The 27,668-nt window shown below is 40.7% G+C and overlaps 3 protein-coding genes across 5 annotated transcripts; all 3 read right to left on the bottom strand.

Moving 5' to 3' along the window:
• Window positions 1-746: 746 nt before the first annotated feature.
• Window positions 747-10,879, bottom strand: tfe3b (transcription factor binding to IGHM enhancer 3b). Of its 2 annotated transcripts, none has more exons than XM_041946724.1 (9): window positions 10,741-10,879; window positions 6,178-6,403; window positions 5,866-6,090; window positions 5,124-5,219; window positions 4,270-4,381; window positions 4,103-4,159; window positions 3,753-3,828; window positions 3,423-3,588; window positions 747-2,982 (listed from the first exon to the last, which is right to left on the bottom strand). In XM_041946724.1, exons 2-9 carry the CDS (start codon window positions 6,367-6,369, stop codon window positions 2,518-2,520), a joined length of 1,389 nt encoding a protein of 462 aa, XP_041802658.1. In that variant the 5' UTR covers window positions 6,370-6,403; window positions 10,741-10,879; the 3' UTR covers window positions 747-2,517. The 2 variants fall into 2 exon arrangements, with proteins under 2 accessions (XP_041802658.1, XP_041802666.1); XM_041946732.1 differs by having other exon boundaries at window positions 3,423-3,570.
• A 789-nt stretch (window positions 10,880-11,668) lies between these two features.
• On the bottom strand, window positions 11,669-16,127 carry gnl3l (guanine nucleotide binding protein-like 3 (nucleolar)-like). Of its 2 annotated transcripts, XM_041944379.1 has the most exons (15): window positions 16,057-16,127; window positions 15,920-15,963; window positions 15,011-15,121; window positions 14,798-14,914; window positions 14,607-14,690; window positions 14,164-14,299; window positions 13,913-14,016; window positions 13,653-13,797; window positions 13,467-13,554; window positions 13,200-13,377; window positions 12,974-13,116; window positions 12,744-12,880; window positions 12,396-12,562; window positions 12,116-12,290; window positions 11,669-11,765 (listed from the first exon to the last, which is right to left on the bottom strand). In XM_041944379.1, the coding sequence occupies exons 1-15, from the start codon at window positions 16,067-16,069 to the stop codon at window positions 11,698-11,700; spliced, it is 1,710 nt and encodes a 569-aa protein (XP_041800313.1). In that variant the 5' UTR covers window positions 16,070-16,127; the 3' UTR covers window positions 11,669-11,697. The 2 variants fall into 2 exon arrangements, with proteins under 2 accessions (XP_041800313.1, XP_041800305.1); XM_041944371.1 differs by lacking the exon at window positions 11,669-11,765 and having other exon boundaries at window positions 11,782-12,290.
• A 3,055-nt stretch (window positions 16,128-19,182) lies between these two features.
• LOC121611718 (red-sensitive opsin) lies at window positions 19,183-21,052 on the bottom strand. The gene is made up of 6 exons (XM_041944391.1): window positions 20,905-21,052; window positions 20,284-20,580; window positions 20,002-20,170; window positions 19,756-19,921; window positions 19,427-19,666; window positions 19,183-19,312 (listed from the first exon to the last, which is right to left on the bottom strand). The coding sequence occupies exons 1-6, from the start codon at window positions 21,005-21,007 to the stop codon at window positions 19,214-19,216; spliced, it is 1,074 nt and encodes a 357-aa protein (XP_041800325.1). The 5' UTR covers window positions 21,008-21,052; the 3' UTR covers window positions 19,183-19,213.
• Between the last annotated feature and the right edge of the window lie 6,616 nt (window positions 21,053-27,668).

Genomic DNA, 27,668 nt, shown 5'->3' with positions numbered 1-27,668 from the left:
ATATACATTAATGCATATTTCCTTTAAAAGCGGTTTTCATGAAAAGTTGTTGTTTGTTCATTTTTATGCCCGGTGCAGAAGCCTCTGTTGAAACCAACTTGCGTGACAACCCAAAAGGCGCAGTGAACAGATCGGCATCCATCTCTAGACCACGCTCTGTGGAGAAAGATCAGCCAAAGCCTCTGTATACCCTGCTGCCATCCTCTGCGGAGGCCTGCACAGTCTGTGAAGCGAGTCAGTCGTTCACATCGATCAGCAGGGGTCAAGAAAGTCTCAAAACCACTATGGTCAACACAGAGCCAGATGGTGACGGTAAGGATGGAATAATATTTTGTATTCCTTCTTGATCTCCCGGTCTGAATTTGTTGTTCCCTGAACTGAAGCTTTCTTCTCTCGCCTTGCCTCTTTCCCTGAGACCTTTGTGCTGCAATCCTCTTGGCCTGTCTCTTCTGTCGTCCACTGGACTGCGCAATGGCCACAATGAGAGGGTGTAACGAGTGCGCTTGGTGGCTGTGTTCATCCCTGTGCGGCTGCGAGCCCACCACCCTGCAGCCCCTCCTGGACATCGCCCACCACTGTGACCTCTGCAGGTTTCTCGGTGTCCGCTGCTTCCTGTGTGACTGCCCCGTCTGTGACATCTGCCTGCAGGCTACAGAGTGCCTGGACCTCGCTATGGAAATCTCTCAAATGCTTTACCACTAATTCTGGTTGCCAGCAAGAAACCACATTCAGACGCGAACCAATGGGAATCATTTATTTGTTAAAATCTTCCAAAAGCCAACTTGTAGGGACAAGACACAAATGCTACTGGTTTATGGTTAACAGTCAACGTCAGCACTAAAATATGTCAGGATAAAACAGGATTAATATTGCGTATGAGTGGAAAAAGCTGACCATAGGTACTTACGGGACTAAACGTTATCAGCAGCACTGAGTAGAGCTGCTTTTAGCAATACAACAAAGTAAGAAAGTTCTGAATGAACAGGAGAGGACAAGAATAATCACTGTGACCACCAAATAGTAGATATTTTTAGCTGCTTTCACTAATTTTCTTGGTATGTTAGCACAGCTCAAAGAATAGTTTCAAATTTAGGTATATTAATAACTTGGAGGCTGTGTTGGAGGAAAAAAAAAATACAGTGTGTTCATGTAAAAATAACAAAAACACCTACACTTATGGAGGTTATTTTTCATTAACACACATTCATTAACTGTACATAAGGTTGCTTAAGCATCTGACAAATTAAACGCGTCCTAAAGTTTGTGACTATTTTACAGGATAATAATTGCATTGCAGGTTTCACACAGCAAACAGTTATGCCTTATCATTACGGAGGTGAGGCTAGTGGTTGGTTTAAACGGAGGACAAAGCCCTCTGCATTCATTCTACAATGAGCAATAATGCATGAGTAGATATATCTCTTGATCATCCAAAAAAAAAGAAACAAACGAACAAAAAAAAAAAACAAAAAAAAAAGCCACAATCTTGGTAGATCATGCTAACCGGTAAAATCACTCAGTGACCACCAAGTTAATGGACACAATCACTGAAAACACAGATATCATTCAGGAGAAACTACTCATCTATTATTCAGGTATCAAAAAAATACGTAATGAACTACGATTGTAAAAGGAAAAAATTGTTCTGCAGTTCTCATACTGAGTGAATATATTCAAAAATAATACACTGATTTGTAATTTGTAGCTACTCTGGAAGAAGTCCTGCTTTGGCTAACTAGCTGCAGCAGCATGTGATTTTCCACTGCTTTTAAGGTTTATTATAAATACATGCAACCTGGGCATTAGCTGTCCACTGTGTGTAATAATAAAAAACAGATAAAAGCTCTCATAAAATGCATAGACTGCCATAAAATAAGGTGCAATAAAATTGCTCAAAATAAAATATTCTTATATACAATATGCAGTAAATATTTCACAATGTGCCAATTCACTTCACAAGATCCCTTCTGTAGCTGCTGGTGAAACAACACAACATGGATTAGCATGCGACTACTATCAACAAACCCTGATTCCAGTCAGTTGAAAAAAAAAAGAAATACTGTGTTGGCATCTCTTAAATCAGTTTGTTATGCCAATGCTGTTGTGAAAAACAAACCTCACAGCTTTTGTCCCTATTAATGAGCACATAATAAATTCAAGCAAACTTTATATCCCTCTTAAATCTCTGAAGAAAATCTTAAAAACTATTTAAGAATGTATTATCTCTTAATTCTAAATCCATGCCCTTATTTTACAATATTCCATTTTAATAATATTGCATTTATAAACCCAGACATAATCACGTGACCAGCTCCAAACAGGAACATTAGCAATTAGGTCTGTATGGCAAATTAATTCAAGATACAACTTTTATGTTAGTTTTGATCTTAATGTTAGCTATTTTTTGCTAAGTTCAACTCTACAGTCCTATAAATAGACTCACGTTATTTAAGGATAGACTGCACTTCCTGACATTCTTGTCCCTACAGACAGTCTTTGACCACCAAACAGAACTCATCACAAGTCCTCGTCCATTTCAAGGCTGCTCCTGCGACTGCTGGTTTTTGAGGCACCTGGCGACAAAGGAGAAAACAGTGGCTCAGCCACCCTGTCTGGGGACAAGGCGCACCCATCGTCCATAAGAATGTCTCCCAAGCCCACGTCGGGGTAGAGTGCTGAGGCAGAGGTGTCGTCAAGCTCAGCGAAGCTCAGGCTGCCCAGGTCCAGGGGGCTGCTGATGGTGACTCCAGCAGGGGACTCCGAGGAGGGCGGGGACAGGAAGGCGGCCGGCAGAGACTGTCCAATGGCTGCCGCGCCCAGACTTAGGAGGTTTTGGGAGGAGGCTCCTCCAGCACTGTGAGGCAGAGACTGGCCGCTTTGTGGGTGTGGCTGCTGCTGGAGCAGGGAGGGATCGGAGCTCAGACCAGATGCGATGCTGCTGGAGGAGGAGAAGCCGTGGGCCCGTGCCTGCATTTCCAGCTCCTGAAAACAACAGCAGCACATTCACATTCAGATGTCCTGGAATGACTGAACGTTGTCATTTTACAACACTTATTACATTCTGCATGTGAAAAGGAATTTCCCTACATTAAACATCATATTAAAAAAGTACATTTTAGCTTTTTGTTCTTTTTTTTCATTCTTCACTTTTAAGACAGAACAAACTGTTTTTATCAGCTAGCGATATTCTTTCATTCCTCCTTTATGGCACACTGTCCACATGTGGGAGACCATCATACAGTCCATTCCACCCTCAGGCATAGTAGTAGTAAAAATGTTCTAAAAACACTCCCTGCCATCAAACATGTAAAGCCTGCATGGAGGCAACCTGAGCTGCATGTTAATTTTAGCTTTAATAACTCAGTAAAACACATTTTTACAACAGAACGTAGATTCCTACCACACATTTCCTTTATACTGACCTGGATGCGTAACATCAGACTGTGGTTTGCCTGCTCCAGCTTCTTCTGACGCATCTCAATGTCCTTGGCTCTGTGCTGCTCCTTCTGTAACTTCCGGATGTAGTCTACGGAAGCTTTCAGAATCGTGCCTTTATTCCAACGCATCTCTCTGTCATCGTTGTGATATCAGTAAATATAAATAGCAGAAACAGTGAACAAAGAAAGAAACACAAACAGAAAACATGAATACATTTATTTCACAGTTGCACGCACTAAAATGTGAATACTGTAATTTGATATCTATGAAGTGATTCACAGAGGAAAATAAGTATTCTGAAGCATCAGACTTACGGGTCATTTGACTTGGGTATCAGAGTACCCAACTCCTTTATACGGTCATTTATGTTGAATCTCCGCCTCCTCTCAACTGCAGACAAACAAGAATGACAAGGTGGAGAGGCAAAGCAAAACACTTATCTTCAACACTCAGTTGTCACTAAGCAAGCATTATTTGATACACGTGGACATGAGCAGACCTGAAATAGGATGTCAGAGTTTAGACAAAAGGCAAAAGAGCTGGGAAGCTGTGCTTTTGAATCTGCAGTGTCCTGCATGTCACATCTGTGTTCTTGATGTTACGGAATTCACATCAAACAAAGAGGCGCGAGTGCTCAAAATAGCTGAAACAAAGCTCTTCTTACTGAGGTTATGGTTGTCTTTTTTCTGCCTTTCTTTCATGAGTGCTTTGGCATCTGAATCTGAAAGACAAATTCATAGTTTTTCATACAATCAAACATTATCAAATGTCAATAAAAGTTCTGCTGGGCATTAAAAAAGTCAAGACACATGTTTATAAAAATTACTGTACCAGTAATTTCCCTTTTTATTTTTGGAAGATCAGCAGGGCAGGAGTTGCTGACAGTGAGAGTAGGCGCTGCCATTCCAGGACTATGGTATACATCCAGCAGATTTCCTGGGAGCTACAGAATGAAACATAATACAATCTGTCATTTCATAAATGGTCACTGATTGCTATAAACCTGAAAGCAAATCTGTAAAAAGACTGCCTTCCCCATTCCAGCTTAAACATTAGGAGCAACCAGTTCCCCAACTTCAAAACCGGATCAAAGCTGGCTTCTGAGGCATCACATAAATGCTACTACATGTTGCACAGTGGAACGGTGCCACACAGTTACAGTTTTAATTAACAGATGGTGTTAAAATCTAGATCCAAGCATATATATATGACGCTCTTGGACAATAAAGGTGAACAACAAAATGCTGGCATTTACCTCACTGTGCTTCTTTTTCTTTTCCTCCAACAGCACCATAATCCTCATTTTCTGTCAAGATCTTTCTGTCTGACAAACTAGTTGTTAACCTGGCTGCTCCAAGATACTTTTTTATGAGCACAATCCACTTTCCCTCGCGTCTCCCACTCTTGTATCCTCTGATAGCTTTGCCCCGCCCAGGCAGCACTTTTGTGACGAATACTAACTGAGTGCCAAAAGTGTATATTTACTCCTACAGCTTCAGAATTCCACACACAAAAGAGAGCGTCCATTCACAGGAAAAGCACTTTGGCCGTAAAATGTTGGGGGTTAAGATCTGCCTGAAATCTACTGTTGTCCTGCCACTATACACATGGAGAAGAACCTGGGTGCTGTAGAGGAAACTCTAAAAAGGAAGTGTTCAGGGTTAAATAAATGTTGTTCTTCATACCGTGCTAGGCAACTGAAGACCTGAGTCAATCAACGTAATGATGTCGTCATTAAAACTGGATTCAAGACTAATGATGTCGTCGATCACATCATCAATCTAGATAAAGCAGGTGAGAGAAAACACAAGTGGTGCTAAGTTAGCAAAGCCCTCAGGGTTAAATGTGTAAAAGTAATCAACATGAATGTATATAGTGTGCTTTCTAAAACAAAAGCAGTCAAAGTATACTCTTTGAAGGCTGAAAGCCTACACTAAATATTTAAATCAATGTACCAGTTGGAAAGAGGCCTGATATCAAAGAGAGAAGTGTGTGCAAGAGAAGTGCTGGCATGGTTAAGCTGTAGGTGCAGTATTTAACATCTTATTGTGACAACAGGCCAACAAGGGTATGATGACAAAAGGCATGCATCATTACAGTGGGACCTTCAGGCACGTCGATGCAGAGCAAACAAAAAGTAATTAAGCTAGAAGTGAGCAGAGGGTAAGACATCACAACTTCTCCAAAAATGCATTATAAGTTTGCAGAAAGGCAACTATTGACAAGGTTGTGTAATGTGCTGTGCCAGCAAAACCACACACACGCATGCACGCACGCACGCCCACACACGCCCACACACACCCACACACACCCACACCCACACCCACACACACACACACACACACACACACACACACACACACACACACACAGAGAGAGAAAGAGTGAAGTTGAAACCACTGGCATCAAAGCAGGAATTCCCCTTACCTCCTCCTTGTTAGATCCAATGTTAAGCAGAGCCATAGGACTGTTAGGGGCACTGCTGGCAGTAGGAGCAACTTCAGGGGCAGAACTGGACTGCGGCACAGGGGACACACCCATGGTCTGAGAAACTGCCATGTTACCCAGAGTGGTGGAGAGGTACTGCTTCACCTGTTGCCTCTGTGCCTGCTGGATGTGGTACTTGGTGGGGTTCTCCAAGTGAGTCTGCACCTGATCATTTAAACAGTTATTAAGGGCTAATGTTGTGACATACTCAGACTTAACTAAACAAAGAACACGAGTGATGAACGTTCTTACTTTCAGCACCTCCACAGGCACCTGTGCTGGAGGGGGACGGGCAGCATTTGGGGGCAGTGTGACAGAGATGGCTGGAGTGGAGTCTGAGGCCCGGAGCTGAGAGGCGGAGGCCTGCTGCTGGGCCTCACGTCTCTCCTGCTCCTGGGCTTGTTCTCGCATCAGCTGCTGCCGCAGCAACACACGTGACGACATGGCTGAAGAGAGCTGTCCAGAGCTAGGTATGGAGCTGGAAAATAAATACAGAACAAAGGAGTATAGCATTTAATCAAAGTGTGTAATGTTCTGCATTATTACACAAGGCAATCCTTGAAATCAGCCACTATTGTATTCTAGTGATAATGTTTTGGAGGTCTATCCACATGCTACTTTCACCACTGGTTTTCTACAACAGATTTCTAATGGAAATTTTCTATTTGGTTTAAAATAATTCAAGAAAATAAGTTCTATATCATTTAAAGGCTTATTATATCATTTGGACATATCAACACATTTCTTTTTTCAATTCAATGAACATTATGCAGCAACCATGAAGCTCTTTCAGGCTTAAGTTTCCTACAGCTAATCATTTAATGGATGAATTGAGAAGCTAAAGTGAAATTATTTGAAAATCTAGTGAGGGGACCACTGGCTCAGGAATACTGACTTTAACTTCAATAACTACATCTGCAATGCTCTATTGGTTATTTTCCCTTGAGGGTTATCTAAATATGAGACTTCTGAGCACATGACACAGATTTAACATAAACATGTAACAGATGCATTTTGAAATGGTTTTATGCAAGACTCCTTCAATGATCCTCCAGCAACCTGGAATTCAAACTGCTCAAGAGTTTAGATGATAGGTCTCCTTGTGTGTGTGTGTGCGTGTTATCACCAGCAATGACAGATCCACGTGGAAGACATGGCTTATTATTATTATTTCTCTATTTTCTGCCAACCAGAACAACAAAGGAATCCTGCTCAGCACCATCAATCAGTCTGCAAAGCTCTCTCCACCTCCTGCTGATACTTCATTAAGTGCTGATCATGAACAATATCACACTGTCTTTGTCAATAAAATTGATCACATCAGGGCAAACATCACACCTCACTTTTCCCATAATTAATTTGTTGAACTGCCTTCAATTGATACCACTACATGATGTAATGGATACTGTGGCCATGTAGGGCCTTTAGACATCATTGGGTAACTGCTAAACAATGACAGACTGGAATCAAAATATGACCCTGCCATTTGCAACAGGCCGCTCCCATTTTCAAACCCAACACCAACCCCAACCCCATGAAAAAAATGAAACCAAACAGACTGACTTGAATGCAGAAATTCCCAACACAGAACACGCTCAAAAAACACACACTATAATCACTACAGTCAATGAAGTCAATGACCTGAGAGTGGCAGAGAGCTAAGCCCTACAACATCATATGCTGCACTAAAGGCACATTCGGTACAGATGCATAGGCTCGAGATCAAGGCACAGTACATAATAATACAACAGCTCCACCAAACATGAAAAGAGCACTGTGGCTTTTATCATTGGGAAATTATGATGATCCAGACACACTAGATCACCATAAAGTTCCCCATGCTGCAGGAACAGCATACACTCTGAACAGGATACTGTGGACGTGGATTCTACAGGCCGTCAATTCCTGCAGCTCTGTGCCTCTGCACCACCAGACTCCTCTGACATAGCTTTTTACTTTCTCTCACATCACCTGTAGTTTCAGAATTAACCAGGCGTGGGCATAGCACCATCCATGAAATAGGCTTGGGGATTCCTTCAACAGACATGCAGAGAGCCCCCTGTACTGTCCCCATCTGTTGAGTTTCCAATGCACTTCTTCACATCAATTTTGCAAGAATCCAAAGTATGTATAAAAGTTTCATTCAACAACAGCCAACGGCTTCTTGTGAATGCTGTCAGTTACATAGCGGACTACAACACTGCACTGATCGTCTGTTATGTCTTGTCTTGTATCGATCTGTGCTGAAGGCATTCCAGCTCGTATGATGATGAACAAGAAACACTCTCTCTAACTACTTGCCGGATAGACTCCACAACTGAATTCTCAGTTGTTTTGAACAATAATGCCAATAATGAGCCTCTGCCCAAGTTGCCTGCCTTGCTTTTTTCAATACACTCCTGAACATGCTGCTTTAAACGTCTGTCATCTTTACTGAGAAGCAAAAGTATTTCCAGGTGTTCCCACAATCAATCTACATGTCAGCTATTGAGTGCTTGGCCTCAGATTTATTACCCCAATATCAGAGTGTACGTTTGACAAAACATTTAACTGTTTCAGGGGTGCAAACTGGTGATGGCCCAAAGAGGTGACAACATTTTCTCCCCGAAAATGAAGAAAATGGTCGATGCATAATATTTACAACAGCAAAGTCACTATATAAACCCCAGAATACCATAATATAAATAATATTCCTGACACATTCCATGTTAGTAACAGGTTTTTCATGCTCATTTAGTTTCTGATTTGAAAGTATTCGTCTCAGTCTTTTTAGAAAATGTTGGGCACGACACACAAAATAAAGAATGATTCTCAGCACAATGGCTGACCCATTTATATGGTGATCCGTGTTTGCAGCAAAATGCCTTTTTGGTTGGTTTGTCAGCCTAATGCCTCAACTAATGCAGCTGCACTTGAAAAACAATTCCAACAATTTGGGCACATGAAAAAAAAAGTTGGATTGCTTGTCCTCTGAAGTCGTACTTGCTCCACTCCTTGCTCCTGCCTCAGTTGTCTCTGGCTGTGTAAATCCACCTTCCACAACTTTTTGTTGTTTATCATCAGTCCAGGGTGTAATTCCAATTCTGCTAGTGGAAGCAGCACTGTCACTGGCTAAACCTGCGAAGGCCTTAACGGTGGCCTTTTTCTGTTAAATATGTTATTTTTGCACATTACAATTCAGAGAATGTGGTTTATAAAAGGTACAATTGGCCTAATCATAAATGTCTTGGGGTGCACATACAAAATAACTTCAAATCAAAATTCAAATACAAGTATATTATCATTTCTTATCATTATCAATATTTGGTTTTAATCGGTGCAACAAGCCCTTCTGGCAACAATCCCTCACTGCTGGCAAACAGACAATATAATAATATATAATAATATAATCTGGACAATTGGCTATTATTAATAGCTGTCTCCCTTCAGAATGTGTACAAGACAATTTTAAAAAAGGAGATATTAAACTACTGCTGAAAACTGCAAAGACTGACAAATTGGAATCACCAAACGTCCACTAAAATATATATAAAGTTAGAAAATTAAAAACCCAAAAAGTCAGAAGGATCTTGAGGCCCGGCTTTCACGGTCTGTATTCATACTATAAATCAAAATCAAGTGAGCTTTTGCCCTTCTGCTCCACGGGAGGTTTCTGTCCTCCCTGAGCTCACCTTAGGACACCTGCGTTACCGTTTGACAGGTGTACTGCCCCAGCCAGTCAGTATAAAAGCAGTAAAATAACTTTTGGGGGTACTCAGTGACAATATTTTTGAGTTTCAATCCAGTTTCCACTCTCTCATCTTGTTACATCTGGTCCAGTTCTGCCTCTTTCTGTTCCAAAGCCTTGGCTGAGATATAGTGTGTACTTCTAAAGACTTATTCAGCCTTTAAGCAAGAGCAGTTGCTTTAATTGAAGCATTTACACTTTACCACTGCCTCCACATTAAATACCTACACTCCTACATCCTCAACAACGTCAAGACTTGGGTCTCTACTGTTAACCACCCTACGTGTTATTACCAAGTAGTTCTTACACAATTTTGCATGTCTTTTAGTGTCTATGTACACTCAGACTTCACACTTTGAACAACGTGACTCTCGTTATATAGCCACAGCAGCAGTTAAACAGATGACAGCACTCATGTCTGCTCACTACGTTTTCGAAACAACTCAAAACCAGTATTTAGTTCAGAGTACACAGTTGGCTGTCAGTATTGATTCTTCCTAATTCATCGCAAGGGTCATATGCGAAATTATGTAGCGAGTATTTATGCATGTTAATAGGGATTGTTGTCTGTTATCAGAACCACACTGTCAGCACACCATAAAAAAGATGAGTTACTTAATGGCATTTCACGCCCAGTGTAAGGGTAGTTTCATGAGCCGTTTCGACACGTAACCTACATCGACTGGTTAGCTAGCTAATTTTTAGCTGTTTTCGTAATTCCTATTTTTGGCGACCTCTAATCAAGCGGCATGAGTTAGCAGAGCTCACTTGACAGCTCAGTGCTGCTAGCGGGCCCACATCAACACGCTGAGTATGGATAACGTTACACAGCTAAAGCTAAATAGCATTTACACCACAGACGCTTAACAGCAGCTGTTCAGTGACCAAAGCCAATTGGAAATAGGTTAGCTATTTTTGTTGAAAGCAGTGATGTGTCAGCAGTATCCGAAGACACACCGTGGTAGACACAAACACGACTAAGTAAAAATAGGAAGTTGCAGCTTAGCTAGCTAGCTAGCAGGGACAGTTGCCAAAAAGCTAATGCTACCTAGCTAAACCATTATTGTTGAGTAAAGATAAAAACATACTGTAGCGATAGATTTGTTTGACGTAATCACAGCCACAAATCTCTGAAGTCCTCCGTTTTCTTTGCCATTTTAAAGTCGGTGAATACAAGCTTTCCGAATAGTCGCTAGCCACCGCGCTAGTGTTGTTTATCTCGGGCCGATGGACTGAGGTCATTTGACATTACTTACCCGGAACTTGTTGACAGCTGTGCGGTTCCTCCTCCTCCTTCTGCCTATGAATTTGGCCGTACACGAACAAAATGCATTGGTTTGCTAGTGGTGTTTCGTGTTTGTGAACCACACTTTGTTTTTAGTGAATCCTATGGCATGCGTAAAAACATGTTTTCTTTGTTAAGTTTTGGGAAGAATTTAGCTCCATATATCGCTGCTCTCCAGATGTCTACAGGTGTTCTGTAGTTTTATGCCGACTGGCATTCATATGAATTGTTTTACCGCCATCTACTGGATTGTAACACCCTCACAGTGAAAACTAGTCACAGTGTCTCATTCAATCAATCAAACACATCATTATCTATTTTAGAGCCCTGACCCTTCCTTCGAGAAGGTTTCTTAATGTTCAAAATTATCTTTATAGTACAGGTTTATGTGAGGTAGAATCAAATACAACTGCAGTATTTAAATGCAAACCAGTGTAATTTGGATGCATAAAACTGATTTAAGTCTATTTGGTCTCTAGTTAAAGTGCAATTTACATATAGCTCCTAGATATGTAAGTGTCAAGGGCCTTACAGGTGCAAACTATGTGCGAAAAAACAAAAATTTGCAATTTGTAAAGTAAAACTCCAATGTCCCTAAACCACCATAGCAGACTGAATCAGGTTTTTAAATGAAGAAGGGATCAATGATCAATGTCTCAAGCTTTGCCCGCTAACATCAATCAAAATACAGTGGCAATATCCAAAAAGGACAAAACACAAATAATGTATTCTTTTAATCTTTTATTTCAATCTATTTTAATTAGCTATCTGAAAATGAGAAGTCCATTGCAGATACCAAGTTGTCTGAGAGTTTGGTGGCAATTTTGTCTGTAGAGGGGGGAAAAAAGAACAAACCTGATCAATATTATTTGCATGATTAAATATAATCCATGTCAGGTATAGCTAAAACATATGTGGGCATGTCTATGAACCTATGAAGATGTCTTCAAGTCTTGAATGGTCTTGAATACTTTTTTTTTTTTACACTTTTGCATTTTCAGTGAAAGCTGGCTGTTTCAGTGAAGACTGTTGGCCTGTTTACAACAAAACTACCTAACCAACTATGAGGTTACAGATTTTTTGTTTACTTTATCTTAGAGTAAAAAGAAAGCGATCACAACATGAACACACCACACAACAGACCAAACAACTGGACTGAGACCAATATTTGTACAAACCAGCTCTTTTCTGCTGTTTTTTCCTCTTCTTGCTGGCAGCCTGGAGTGCCTGGCCCTGCTGGAGAGGATCTACGTTCAAGATATCCTTCAAACCTGGAGCCCTAGGTGCAGCATCATTTGCAGGTAAGTCAGTCTTTGACTTCTGAGATTTTATCTCCACTGTCATTGGTCCAAACTATTTTGAGCAGGACAGAAAGAAAAAATAAATGATAAGTTAAATACACATTGGAAGTACAACCTAAGTAAACACTTAAGTTGTAAGGACTGCACTTTTTCACACCTCTGGGTCCTGTTCATCGTCCATAGATTCAGTTTCATCTTTAAATTCTGGGTCTTTCAGGGACCCCCCAACCACTTCCAGGTCAGTAGATGGTTCACCCTGGCCACCCTGTGTCATTCCAGTGGTTTCCATGCAGAATCCCATTTGGATATCAGGACAAGATGACTCTGAAACACAGCAAAAGTCAACTTTTAGAGCAACTACTGCTTATTTTGAGTATTTTTAACTATGCAAGCCACAAGGTAAACAGACTAAGACCATGGTAACCTTATAACACCAAATATCACTAAAAAGTAAATGAGAAGAAAATGTTTTGTGATTAAGGCAAAATGATGCTGTTTTTTTTACCTGCAACAACCTCCTGATTTCCTTTTTCTAGCTCATCCCAGTCAAAAGCTTGACCCATCTCTGTAACAATCTCAGCGCTGATGTGTGTGGGAAGAGTGTGTGTCTCTGGAGGGTGCGTGAAGTAGCTGATCCTTCCTCTAAATAACACGACATGCTGAAATTAACACAGTGCTAAGAACACTGGTTGATTGTCACCTGTCAAACTTCCAAAATAGTAATATTTTACCCACCCAGTCCAGTCCATTAACACACTCTTAGCTGCTTTGTCAGTGTCGGGCAGTCCTCCCTTCCTTAGTTTGCCTTGACGTCGAGCAAGCAATGACAAGAACTCCAGAGCTGTATGAAAGTCTGCAACTCCGTAGTGCTCCATGATCTGTACATTCAGAAAAATCACTGTAACGGCAACATATCACGATCAAGCATCTTAGAAAAGGTTGTAACGAAGAAGTGACGTACCTGCGCCTTGTTGCAGCGTCGAAGGATGGCTTCAACAGGTGGAAGGGGATCTACAAGCTGTTCGATTTTCACACAGTTACGAAGAATCATTGCTGCATCGCTTGTTGAAGTTGCCATGACAATGCCGGGGCAATCTAGAAGCTTAATGTGTTTGTCCAGATGCACCTCTTGAAGGCACCTGAAATCCATCACGTCAATCAGCAAAACCAGCGAGATGCAAGCAGGATTTCACGGGAACACAGGAGCAACAACTTACTATATACTTACTTGGTGACACCAGGAGTGGCTCCAACATTACACGCTCGTGCCCGTTTCAAACTGTTGATCAAACTACTCTTTCCCACATTAGGAAAACCTACAAAACATGAGGGAAATTATTAAGAAATAATTTCACCTTGGACAACATTGTGATGACACAGGAAGAACTGGTGTTTTACTGGATGTGGTGCTTACCTACAACACCTACAGTGATGGCTGTTTTTATGTCCAGGTTACGGCAGTAGTTGCCAAGTAGCTTCATCAAGCAATCTGCACCAACACAAGCACTGCTACTGAGAAGGTCGGCGGTGGCTTGTGTCACTGGTACGTTACTGCGTTTCTGTCCATGGCATAAGATACGGGCAAAAATTGTTTAGTGCTTATGTGAAATGATGTTATTCCGTTATACACTTTGCATTTTTAAATTATCAAAATATAAATATTTAACTGCATACCAAGTTCTTGGTCTGTTGCTGGGTAGATGCTTTGAAAGCTACAGTAGGAAACTCATTACGCAGATACTTAATCCACTTTTCCACGATTTCCTTTGATACCAAATCTACAAACAAAGTAAAACCATCTCAAGTCAAGCGTCTGATATTTCACACAATACAAAAATACAAAACACATTGTTATGCAATCAAATACATGCAAATATACCAAATTCCCAAAAGAAATAATTTTGAAATGTATTTTGCTAACTCACCAATTTTATTAAGCACTAAAACTATCTTTTTGTTCATTCCACTCTGAATGACTGCCTGCTCCACCTGAGGACATCTGCAGCCAAGAGGGTCACGTGCATCCAAAACCTCCAAAATCACATCTGAGGCCTCCACTACCTAAAAAAAAAAACAACAATTTTTAAAAAACAACAGTGTTAATGTTCAAAAGGTCCACTCATCCCAATGTGTTATGTTCCTATAATATCTGAAGGAACAGTGTGATTTATAAGACAGAAAATCTGTATCAGCGTACATGTCTGTGTGTGCAGGGTACGATGTCTTTAAGTGGAGATTGCACTGAAAATTGCTGGATTTATGGTAGTGGGTAATTAACTACTCTTCAGCAGTCATTGTCTTTTAACTGCTTTTGAAAAGGTTAAAAGAAAAAGCACACATATATGGCACATGTGGAGCAGCTACATACTTTTTTAAATTCTCTGTAATATGCTTTTCTTGAATTCTCATTTTCAAAATTAACGTTCTTCTCCAAACTCTGCATCTCCGTCTCCTGTGACCACAAAGAAGAAAACAGAAATTACAATGGACAATGGAAATTTGCATAGTACACAGTGGTTCAAATTGGAGTCCATTTCCACCGAATAGGTTGATATTTACCCTCTCCTCAAACTGTCTCTGTCGCTGTAGGATGTCATTCTGAAAGTTTTGCAAATTCCTCCTCTTCATCATCTCTCGTTCTCTAGAGATTTTCTGCTTTTCTTTGAGGTCCTGAAGCTAATTGGGAAAGACATGAATTGACAGATAACCCTCAAGAAAATATCCACAAGGTAACCTCAAATGTGAGTGCAGGCGAGACTTTCAAATGTTTACCCTTTGCTTCCTGACTTCTTCTGGATTTCTCCGGGCTTTGACATGCTGCACAGATGACTGCTCTGAAGTCTTTGTCCACCCTGGAGTATCACCCTTTCGTCCATCTGTAGTCTGTAGACAGGAAAAATACTGTATAATAAAATCTTTTCCATTAGTTCATTAGAAGGCATCGCAATACTAAACATGTGATTTATCACCACTTCAGTGGGGCTTTGTAAATTAAATAAAAGAGCGTTTTACTTGACAAATATTTAATTTGGCAAGTAAAATAATATTTGCAGGTGTGGAACTCTGTACAAGCCGGCTGAGGCTTCGTTCCCACCTTGCACAGTTTTTGTACTTGTACTAAACTTGTGCTAAACAAATAAACTAAACTAAATAATGCAAATTACAATCAACTAGTCGGAAAGTCTCTATCTAACTTGAATAAATACACACTTAAAATGTAGTGTGACAGATCTGTTCAGATCAGAATACATTTGATAGTATCGGTATTATAAACACTGTACAGCTGTTTGGTTTGGTTGTAGAGATATGCACAGTGAAACTAAATCGGCTGAATGCTAATTTTAGACCCAAATGTGATAATCAAGGGAGCTGGGACTATATCTTAGCCATCCTTGTAGGTACTGTAGAGTTGAGTGAGTGCCAGTCAGTGCTACTAAAACTGTCTGAGCAGCCATGACAATATTCCCTTCACATGAAGCTGGGAGAAACGGTAGTTTTACTGACTGTAAAGGCTGAGCTACATTTACATGATTGTTAAGTGTTAAGTTTTGGCGACTGCACATTGAAAAAGTAACACATTTAACGCTGTCAGACACAGAACAGCACACCTCCTGACAGCCGCAGTGTTGACTCGCAGCACTGAGAGTTAGCCGCAGACAACATTAGCCGCGTAGCGCTTACCTTCACTTTTCCGAGGAAGCCGAGACGTTTGGCTCGTTTTTGTTCTGTAAAACGTAAGAAACGACAGAATTCATTTTAAATCTTCGACAGACATTTAGTGAGTGAATACATTAAGCCAAAGGTAATAAAGTACGTACTAGCTTTCGACATTACTCCACCAAAGTCTCTCTGACTTCACGTGTGTGGCAAGAGGGTGGACATGCGTACGTGATGACGCCATCAACAACATCCGGCTAAGTGTCAAATTAAAAGACCGACATTTTGACACAAGTAAAAACATTTTGGCCACAACAGGCGACTCCATCTGTACATGAAGCTATTTGGGGATACTAATCACAGGAAAAGAACACCATCAAAGGTTGTAGTGAGGTGATGACCACTGGAATAAACTTGGCAGTAGGACAAAAAAGAACCTCACTCTGGAACCATATGCATTTCTCTTTTATTATGGTGGTGTTTCTGCCCCCAGGCCTTCAAGATCAACAACAGTGCATGTGGAGCCTCAATGTGCAAAGCATTTTCCTACTTTCAGATTTTAAATACAGCTAATCCACCTCTGTAATAAAAAAACACACAAGGAATGATTAACTGTTCTAACTTTGCTTGCAAAACATTGTTCCGTGTCACCCCCTTAAGCTCATTTTCTAAACTAGACAGATCCTGTTTTGGTATTACAATTTACCTGATTTTGGTGAGCTATAGTTTCTTTCCTGGCTGATAGTCATGCTGTGATCAAACAGTCCCATTATGAGATTGTCAACACAATGTATTAGAAAATATCACATCAGTTTTGGACTGGGTTGTGCTGGTGTTTTGGATAGGCCCTTTAATTTGTTGACCGAAAACAAATTTAGACATTAAACTTTTTTGTTTCTTTTTTGTCAGACCAGTTAATATTAAAACCACCAAAAATCATCAGTCCTGTTTAATGAGAGATAACAGAGTTTTGCATAGTTGACTGTTTGAAAAATTGGTGTTTGTGAGTGTTTTGATGTAGTGGTTCAGCTTTTGAGGTTATTCAGAGAGTTTTCTTGGTCTTCTAGACCTCAACTTGACATGCACTGTTTCTGTTAACTGCCATTTCTTAATTACTTAAAAACTGAGGAAATAGCAACCCGAAAACACTTTATCTTCTTACAGCCTTCTCTTCTGTGGGCATCAATTATTTTAATTTTGCTACGCAGCTTCTTAAAGGAGCCCATTGCTTTGAAATTTGCATCACTTGGCCTTTCCTGATGGGGACTCTGATCAAACCTTGCCCTTGTTAACCCTAACAAGCTGATTAAGGTCTGAGACTTTGGAAAAATTAAGCACTAATCTTGCTTAAAATGGTGAAGAGGATGTTTCATCTTTAACTTGATTACTTTTGGAGATCAGTTCATCTTCTACTCAATTAAGTATTCACAGTAACAGACATTTTGACCAGGGGTGCCCAAAGCTTTGCATGCCACTGTACTTTGCAGAAATAATAGATGAGTCTGGTGAGAACGACGTTTGTTTTGTAGTATTTGGTCACACACCAAAGAACTGGGCACATGTAAATTTTAAATAATGATGACATATGAAAGTCAGAGCGTCACCAAAGTAATTAGAGGCTCAAATACCTGGACAAAATTCCATGGTTGATGGTTCTTGAGATAATTCAATCTGAACCAAATTAGTGGACCAACGGACAGACATAAATGCATGCATGCATATATTGTGTGTGCAAAGTAACAAAAAAACACAGCTGTCAGTTAAAAGTAGTGGACTAAAAAGGACAAGACTTCCAACTAAAATATAGTTTACCTTAAGTGTAATGTAGGTGAAGATACTCAAATAAAGTACAACTACCACAGAATTATAGCAAAGTTTGCCGCGGATGGGTTTACGTTGGACTCCGTTGAAAGACAGTTTGTCTCATACACACTAAAGGTCACCTTGTGCATCTGTATGAAATGAGCAGGGGCATGACAAATCGGCCATATTTGAGGCTCTGGGAATGAGAATGAGGGTTGTAGGGGACGCCTCAGGTTGTTCCAATAAACTGATTGGCTCAATTACCGCTGGCATGTTTACTATAACCTTTTAATCTCTCTGGTATGACAGCTCACTTCAGGGGCAAAGCAGAGGCTAACCAAGGCTGCTATGACGGTTTAATCTGGTGTTTTGTCCAGTTTCCTCACAAGAAACCACCTCACAGATTTGTTAAGACCTCCATGTGGGACTAAGACCTCCGAAGAGGAATAGGATGGATCCTACAAGGAAAGAAATCTGTAAATGTTCCCTCTATTGTCCTTAATTTCCAAATGTTTCTGTATGCGTATTAGCACTTTATTGTAGAATTAATACCTTTTTGATGTATTTTATGACTGTGGTTTTGAGGTTGTAGCTCCTAAAAAAGTTTTTTTTTTTAGCTTTTTTTGGGAGCTCAAGATCTATTTGACTGAAGTTACGTTTGTTAAATTTTAATATCTTATTTAATCTTATTCTTTTTAGCTTGATGTCTGCGTTTCATGTCTGTTGCTCTGTAATTTGTGCTTTTGTCTCTTTGCGACATCTTCTTGAAAGGTGCAACATAAACTTGCTTTTGTACTTACTACAATTATCTGAAGTGGATCCACATGGCTAATCATGTGGTCTTGTCTACATAACATGTGATAATCCTTTTCTCAGGTTTGTGTCTGATAGTGTTTGTTGTGGAGGGATGCTGTAGTGGGCAGACTGTTCTTATTTTATCTTCCCCCTCCAGCTCAGACAACTCATGATCATCACAAACCCACACAAATCCACTGTGGGAGTAATTCTGACCCAAAAATGAAAAGTTTTCTTGAATTCATTGCGTTTGAAGTTGTGTGTGTATAAGGATAAAGTCATCAAGCAAACTTAGCAATTCAGTAAACCATGTACCTTCAACAGTGTAGTCAACAGGAAAGAATTACTGACCGCCTGGACAAAATCTGAGACTGTTGTGGAAATAAGTTGTCTTGTTAAGATCAGCAAGAATCAGGACAGTAAAATGATGAAGGTCTCTTGCTAAACAGTGACATTAACACCAGGGAAAATGTTCCAGGTTCTCTCTCTGAGGTCGGCGTTACAAGAATCACCAAAGGAAAACTTTCCATATGTTTAAATATTTAAGTACATCTGAAAAAAGACCAGTAATACAATCACAATATTTGCTTTATGTATTTTTGTGTTTTTCCATTTGCCAGAAAGCTATATTTACTAAAAAAAAACAATAAGAAGAATAAATATTTGCTGTACAAATCACAATGGTTCTCAGTTTTTTTCCAAAAGGGACAACATGGAGGTTTATGCAGGAGCCACAGAGGAGACCTCTGTCTTTGATGTGGATACTTCAGAGCCATCATCCACTTCTTTGCCAAAGAGCTTCATGATGCATACACGGAACTGACAGGGAAAGAATAATAATAAATTTTTTTAAAAAAAAGATAAACCAAACACATTAATTTAGACATAGAAATAGAAATTTGATCAATGTGGCAGTGTGAGTGTTGTGCCAACCTGTCGGTTCATGAAGACATAGATAACTGGGTTGTAGATGGTGGCACTCTTGGCAAAGTATGCAGGCATGGCAGCAGCCAGAGGATGGAAGGCGTATCCAGGGTTAGCCGCAGCAAAGCAGGCAAAAAAGGTGTAAGGTCCCCAGCAGACACAGTATGCCACGATCATGACAACGACCATCCTGGATACTTCTCTCTCTGCTTTCTGGGTTGACTCTGATTCCTTCTGCTGCATTGCAACCTGTGAACAGCAAGTCAGCAGAGCGTGAGACTCTGCCAGGCTGTGGTCTACTTTATAGAGAGTAGAAAACTGCAGGAAACATAACTTACGGCACGGATGGCCAACCAGACAGCAAGGTAGCACAAGATGATGATAGCCAGAGGAATTAAACAGCATGTAACCATAAGAACAATCATGTAGGACTGGACTCCAGGGTCCTCACTTCCACTGAATACATCAGGTCCACAGGACGTCTTCAGTCCATGAGGCCAGTACCTGATGCAAGAAGAGGTTCAGTTTATGTTTCCACTGACAAATTCAAAACTCATGTTTTTTTAAGATAAGCACCAGGTTACCTGCTCCATCCAAAGATAGGGGGAGCACACCACACCGCTGACCAGACCCAGGAGAACACTATTCCACCTGTGGCCCATTTGGCATCAAACTTAATGTTTCCAAAAGGCTTGCACACAACTATCCATCTCTCCCAGGATATGATAGTCAGGGACCACAGAGCAGTAATGCCTGAGTAAGGAAGCAGGACAGGCAGTATTTAACCCACACAGTGATAGCATATGCAGCACCGAGAATCCTCTTTTCCACCTTTCCAACAAGGAGAAAAAACCATGACCACTTACCACAAACTGAGACAACGTATCCCTCAAAGATGCACATTGGGTGTCCGAGAATGAAGTAACCAAAAACCTGGTTGCATACACTGATGGTGCTGGCAAAAACTGTCTCTCCAAGATCAGCAATTGCAAGATTGACCAAGATCCAGTTAAGAGGGTGACGGAGTTTCTTGAACTTTGCTGTGGCGACCAAGACGAGACCATTGGTGAAGACTGATAAGATGACCACAATAAACATCCAGACTGTTGCTACGTTGTAAACCCATCGAGGAGCGATATGGTAATTGGGACCCTCAAAAGGATCTGCCCAAAACAAAACAAAGCAAAACAATCTTATATATAGTCTCACTATTTCAAATGTAGTCTCACACATCCACATTGTCTTATTTACACCGTTTGGAGAATGAGGACCTAGTGAGATAAAAAGTCTGGATCCGTCTCAGGTGAGGAGACAGCAACAATCTTTAATTCATGTAATTATACAGAGTATAACCCTAACCCTAACCCTAACCCCAGCTCAGCTGTCTAATCAATACATAGATGAATGTCTGTCACCTTGCAATAACTTTTACCACTAACATTCCCATTAAATGATTAAAAGGATAAAATAAAAGGATAATACTGTACCTCTGGTATGATTGCTGTTTGTGTAAACAAAAGCAGCCCCCCGTGTTGTATCTTCATGGTACCGCCTGGCAGCAAATGCCTGTTTTCCCCATTCCTCTGCCATTCTGATCTTACAAGGAGATCCCCAGCACTCAGCCTTTTTTGTCACTTGCAGCTTCCTTGGGTGACTGGTGCAACACATCTGACTTAACCTTTTATACTTATGCTACAGAGGAATCGGATGGGATTAGGTCACAATCAAATTACAGCCATGTTGTGCTGCTTGGCAATGATACACAGTGACAAAGCAAGCATAAGTAAACTTATTTTGACCTGTAATTAAAACTATCAGCTGATTAGGTTAAGACACAAAATGCCCGAATAATCTTATTTGAAAGCGGATTTCAGTTCACTTGGGGATTAGCTGGAGACTTTTGACTAACATGTAAATAAAAAAGTAGAGCCAGAATTCGCCTTCATTTAATCCTGCAGCAACTCCATCAATGCAAAAGTGAATAATCAATAAAGCAACTTAAAGTTCAAAGCATTTTTGTTGTTGTTGTTGTTTCTTATTCTTTTATATGCAAGGGAATAATTCTACACACGGACACTTAATATCAGGATTTGTTGCTGCATGATTTTAAGTTAATTTGGGAAATTTTGACAAACACGGCACAGTGGTGCATATTAACTACATTTTGTGTTGTATATGATATTCTGGGCCCTGGTGAGCATGAGAGGACACCCAAGTCTTAAAGCAGCTTAATTGGGCAAGTGGTGATCCACAGAACTATAATAGCAACAGTCACAGTTGTTGACATGTGAGGGAAGTAAGACACCTTTAATCCCTCCGGAAAGAGGAGTTCACTCCAGTACAATAGGATTTTTCAACATGACTTTGATCCTGCGACTCACATGTCCTCACGGTGAGGGCAGAGCGAAGGGGGTAATGCACCCTGATTTATGAGGAACGACTGAAAATCAAAACGCTTTCGGAAGGATGGCGCAATGCAATGTTATTTTGGACACGTGCATGCTCGGTGTCTTGTTGGCGTTCTGTGCCTCGCGTCAGTCATTAAATGAGCACCTTTATCCGAGCGGCAGGAAATAACAATTAACAAAAAATAAAATGAGATACTCTGAAATCAAGGCAGCGTGGTGTTGATATTATACGATATCCAGAAAGATATTTCGTGGCTCAGATGCGTGTCAGTTGGACTAAGCCGGTGTGGGTCATTTGCTTGTGTGCTTGTGAGATGCTGGAGAGGAGCCTGTGAAGGCCGGTCAGAATCTCATTACTGCTTATTATTTGCTGCCATTTGCTCAAAAGCACAGTCTTAATTTGATTCTGCCAAAACCCAGACAATCAAAATTTTATGTAATTAAAGTTTGAAGCTATCCTCCTGCAGTAACTGTCATGTTTGATTGGGGCTCTTTGACCACTGCATACTGGTTTTCAGGATATTTGCATTTTTGGGTGTTAATTTCAGGTAGATATGATGTGCACAGATTTTTGGCAATGTGACGCCGGGTGACAGGTGTGTCTGTCCAAATCTCTTTAGTTCCAAGTATTCCCAACAGGATAGTGTGTCTTTAGGGGATAAGAGCAGCCAGTCTTTTAGACAGTGCCATAGTTGCCAGTACACGTCCGTCTCCACTATAATTAAAAAGCCCATTTAAATTAAGTTCAAATTGTATCCCTGTTTATTTGAGCTAAATGCCAACAAGCTGACGTACATCCAGTTAGCTTAGGTGTTCACTGTGACGTTGCATGGTCCTAACAAGTTGGATTCAAGGAGATTTCAGTCTCTAAAACTTCATGTGCTTTTTAGAATAAGAGATGCAGCCAGAAGTCTCGCCTTAGAAACATATGCTTCCCAGGTGATAGTCATACAGTGATAGCTCTTGCATTATACTCTCCTAAAGTCCTCAGTATATATGACAAAAGAAGCGAAATTTGTGCAACTTTCTGAAACACACAATCCTGCTGTCACACCTACTTTAAGAAGAGATTGAGCAGAAGTGTGGGAGTGTGAAAGCAGGCAAGATTTCTCTTCTCTCTCAAGCCCTCATTTCTAATTCCTCCCTCAACTTCCGTCACTTTTTCATGTGTGCAACCGAGGGCAACAACATGAACGCCTTCGAGGAGAGACTGGCTAAAAGTGTACGCACTTATTCTCTCCTGTCCACTTCGTCAGACTATGACGACAGGGACACAGAATTTTTGAGGAGTGTGAGAGACTGGATGAGACAGGCAGTACCAGTAATATCAAACACATGATGCTTTACCAAAGTGATTATACCATTTGATAACTTCACCAGTCCCCTGTAAAGTATGGAAAAGCACAGTATTGCAAATCACACAGAACACTAGAACGCTAGAACACTTAGGCATCACACACCGGTGTCAACAAGCAGAATTAGTTCAGTTAATTTTCATTTCTGTGGAGGTAGACAGCGTGACCCTGATGTTTTGAAGCTGTTCATTCTTAAGATGTTTCAGGTGGGATTCAAAAATGATGCAATAATCTCTATGGGACTTTGACAGAAGGTGCATCAGAGTAGATGATAAACTGAGTGATATAATTCATATCATTCCAAAAAGCCATCAAATTCACACTTTTTATTAACAACAATGTGCTGATTTCTAAACTGGGTCAATCCAGTGTATAGCTCTGTCAGAAAATGATAAATTAGTGTTGAAATGAGGGCACATTGATACAGTCTTATCCTTATATAATATTAATGGTCTCTGAAAGAGCACAGTTGGCTATTTCAGTAGAATGATTAGGTCCAAATCCAAATGGGTCAGGATGAAGCAGCTGGTGCTTTGCCAGATGGGTCAGAAGATGCACTGGTCCAACTTTTTCACGCTTTTCAGATAAAACACTACTTTCCTTTAACTCCAGATATAAGAATACACTTTACCAGATTTTAAGAAATTGCCCAAATTTAAATGAAATATTTAAGTGGCGTCATGAGTGATTTTGTTTCCTTCAGAAATACCACGTCCCTTTGGAACACAGCGACATGCAAAGTCACATCACACAGTATGAAATACTAGATCGCACATGTGCGTAAAGACTCATCATTAACATGCACGTTGATGCATTTGCATGCACGTTTGCACAGACACATGCACACACACTTCAGTTTGCAAAGAGACTCCCACACTCAGCTCTTTCTCTGCCCCTGCTTCCTCTCTTCTGAGGGCACTTTCACTGGGTGGATGTGGCTCAGCAATTAAAGTGGGTTCTCCACTAACTTGTCCCCACATCGCTCTGGATGGTTAGGCCAGTGCTTAGCATGACACTTTGCTACCATCGGTCCGTGAATGGGTGAAAGAGAGGTTAACGTCCTCCACCACCATGTGATTTTCTCATCCTGATCCTTTTCTTTTCTGGATGATCTGTTTTTTTTTACACTGGTACTGAAGACTACCTATTTCTCATTCTTCAGCTGTGAAGGCTGTAACCATAGCTTTAAGCTGGTAGTTGCAGTCCCTTTACGCCACACAATAAAAACTTAGTAGTAAGAACTTAAAGTAGTAACCTGTAAAACTCCCACCAAGTCGTTGTCAGACAGCTGCACAGTTTAGCTAGCTATTCAGAGGCTCATTCTAATGCACAACCAGTTTCTACATATCCAGCCAGCAGCTGCCATCAGCGTGGACCAGCGGGCTGCGTGTCAGACAGCAGAGAGCAGAGGCGTTACCATGCCCACCGCTCACCCCGCCTGGTATGGTCAAGTGTAAATGTCAATTAAGGTGAGAGGCAACCCAGACACCTGTCCATAATATGCTGTTTAAAGGCTCATGCACAATATAAACTGCATCAACAGTTAAACGAGGGTGCGCCTCCGACTGTTTAACTGTGGGACTGAAAATCAGGTTTATGCATTTGGTTCTCATTCTGTACTGTAGTGCTGTAGCCGTGTATCTCATAATGACATGACAGGAAATCATAGATTGTTAACTTTGTAAAAGTAGCTGTCAGGTTTTTTAACATCTCTTCATCTGCATAAGGCTGTGGAGGGACTGATGCATGCTTGATTGGGGATCTATTATCTAGTGCCATTCGTTTTATCATTCATTATGAGGTTGTTTAAAACAGAAATGCCCTGCGTTGTCTGGTCAAGCACCTTGTACCCCCTAACCATAGCATTGATATAACATTGATCAAACTGAAACTATATGACTCTGTCCTGCTTAAGGCGTTGAGTGATAGCAGATGTTTGAGCAGTGTGGCGCTTCTTAGTGTTGAACCTCTAACTTGAACTTGTTTGATCCAGGGAAATGCAGGTGAAGATTTCTCATGTCCCAGCAGACCAAAGTAGATTATATGGACAACTCAGGTTCTTCCACAAAACAGATTACCACAGAGTAATTACTTCTGGCGTGCTCACTCCGTAACACTTTAATCTCTCCGGAACGGCGGTTCACTTTAGGGGAAAGCAGAGGTTAACAAAAGCTGCTATAGTGGTTTATTTAATCTGTTGATTGTGTGTTTTTGTCAAGTCCACTTCTTGCACAGGTAGCTGGCTTGCAGCTTTGATAAGAACGCCATGTGGGACAAGGACTGCACATCAAGAAGAGGATGGAAACTAAAGAAATCTGTAAACTTTTCCTCTATTTTCCTTTATTTGCAAATATGTCTCTGTTCATATTAGCAGTTAGCTTTGCTGAATTTCCACTCTGTGTTTTCAGTTGTTTCACTATCTGTTACTGTTTTCACAGTTTATGAAGTCATTTTGTGTTAAACAGCTTCAATGCTCCTTTTGACATGAATTAAACCAACAGATTTTGTAAAGACGAAGACAAAAAGGTTGCGTTAATTGATGTGCTCGGGGAGAGTATGTTGTTCTAGCTCAGTGTAAATTTACATATCATCCAAGAGGTGGAGCTGATACTAGTCTTTTACCCCTCTTGACTCCGACTTCCATGTGACGCTGTGATGTTTCGAGGGTAGGTCTGGAATTCCGCTAGTTCTGAACTATTCGTGTTTGGTAAAAGTTCACTACTAGCAGAACTCGGATTTGCTCCCGACGAACGACGGGAATCTCCGTGACCACCATGACCAGGGGACCAGTGCTTTATATAGTTGCTGTCTGGGTGGCAGGTGGTCTACATGTGACGCAGTGACGCTTACTGACTGTAAATGATTACACTGGTGTGAAGTGAACAGAGTCCACCTTTGCTACTCATATGGTCTCATGTTCACTTCACATCAGGTAATAATCCTGTTCTCAGATGTGTCTGCATATGTTGTTGAGGTAACCGTTGGTTACAGTCATGAGGACAGTGTTTCTGAGCAAGACACATTTTTTCTTCAGGGGAAGGGAAGGTGTAAACAGGATTACTCAGGCTACGAGCATGCATTTTCCCCTTTGTTGTAGAGATGATTTGATTTTTGAACTTGATTTTGACCAACACAGGAACCTGTGTGAGTGCACAGTTATGCAGAGGGTAATGTGTAATCCTATTCTGCTAACCCTCTTCAGCTTATTATTAAAACTTTTCAAAACAACAAGTGCATGTATCAACTTTAAATTGTGATTTATCGTTTTATTTCTGGTGCACATATTATCATTTAGCAAATTGGACCTAATCAAAAGTTATTCTTGTTTGCATTGATTGCAAGAAATGTGTGTGTGTGTGTGTGTGTGTGTGTGTATGTGTGTGTGTGCGTGTGTGCGTGTGCACATGCGTGTGTGTGTGTGCGTGTGTGCGCGCATGCGTGTGTGTGCGTGTGTGTGTGTGTGTGTGTGTGTGCGCGTGTGTGCGTGTGTGCATGCGCGCATGCATGTGTGTGTGTGTGTGTGTGTATTCGTCTCCCAAGTTACCCTTTAAACTCTGCAGGGTAAAGCCTTTAAGTCTCTGCTTGGTCAGTAAACTAGTGAACTACAGACCTCCAACATTGTGGGCAACAGGTAAGAATGACTGACAGACTGGATTTAATCTCAGAATCTGGATCCTCAAGTAAAAAATAAGCATATATATATAATAATAATGATATAATAAAGGCATTGCTTTACTATGAAAAACTACACCCCTTGACAGTATTTTCAAGAGATTTACTCACAGTTGTACAGTAACAGTATAGCACACATCATAACTGCTTGTTCATTTTGAATCTGTAGGCTAAATGTTGGACTTGTCCGCATTTTTTACACCACTGTGCATTTTGTATATATTTGATTTTAATTGATTGGTAATGCAGAATAAAATGGTTTATTTTTTTCAGATTTGAAAGACCTGCCAGACAACAGCCACAAATGCCAGAAGGACAAATGGGGTGGAAATGGGAGAGTGGAGTAGAAGCATATTCTCCAAATTTAGTGTTTCTATAACCATATATGTAGACAAACTGGTGCTAGTGGTTAGATGGTGAGATCAAGACCTGGTGCAATTTCCTGGTACAAGATTGTGAATGATCTCATCACGTTTCTCCCTAAAACCCGGTGGCAGCCTTCTTTTCAGACTTCTCTGTACTGTTTTTTATAACAATGTTGTGTTTGACATTTACATAAGTGCTCTTGTATACTTACGCTCTGACATGGTATGCTTTGTACTTTACGTTCTCCTCATGTGCTCGGATGTCCTGCTGTTACTTGTCCTTGAAATAGATTTTCCTGCAAATTCTCCCTGTAACTCACTGCTGACGTTCTGAAGCATGTTCGGTTTCAAAATATCCACAGTGAGTTGGAAGGACGAGGAGCAATAGAGCCCCTGAAGAGCATTTGGGGGCTTTATTGATCACCAAAACATTCAGAGTGTAAATAAAAAG

Source organism: Chelmon rostratus, chromosome 2 (assembly GCF_017976325.1).
Source record: "Chelmon rostratus isolate fCheRos1 chromosome 2, fCheRos1.pri, whole genome shotgun sequence".
Lineage (NCBI taxonomy): Eukaryota > Metazoa > Chordata > Actinopteri > Chaetodontiformes > Chaetodontidae > Chelmon > Chelmon rostratus.
This window is presented reverse-complemented; position numbering and strand designations above follow the sequence as displayed.

Excerpts from the sequence above, each read along its gene's own strand:
- tfe3b (XM_041946724.1), bottom strand. The coding sequence starts at position 6,369 with ATGTCGTCACGTGTGTTGCTGCGGCAGCAGCTGATGCGAGAACAAGCC. Across the intron at positions 6,091-6,177 it reads TGCCTGTGGAGGTGCTGAAA|GTGCAGACTCACTTGGAGAA; the intron begins GTAAGAACGTTC and ends TTAAATGATCAG. Across the intron at positions 2,983-3,422 it reads GTCTGATGTTACGCATCCAG|GAGCTGGAAATGCAGGCACG; the intron begins GTCAGTATAAAG and ends TGTTGTTTTCAG.
- gnl3l (XM_041944371.1), bottom strand. Across the intron at positions 13,378-13,466 it reads GCCACTCCTGGTGTCACCAA|GTGCCTTCAAGAGGTGCATC; the intron begins GTAAGTATATAG and ends GATGGATTTCAG. Across the intron at positions 12,881-12,973 it reads GTGTTAATGGACTGGACTGG|AGGAAGGATCAGCTACTTCA; the intron begins GTGGGTAAAATA and ends CGTGTTATTTAG.
- LOC121611718 (XM_041944391.1), bottom strand. The coding sequence starts at position 21,007 with ATGGCAGAGGAATGGGGAAAACAGGCATTTGCTGCCAGGCGGTACCAT. Across the intron at positions 19,922-20,001 it reads CCTATCTTTGGATGGAGCAG|GTACTGGCCTCATGGACTGA; the intron begins GTAACCTGGTGC and ends TTCTTGCATCAG. Across the intron at positions 19,667-19,755 it reads TCTGGTTGGCCATCCGTGCC|GTTGCAATGCAGCAGAAGGA; the intron begins GTAAGTTATGTT and ends TGCTGTTCACAG.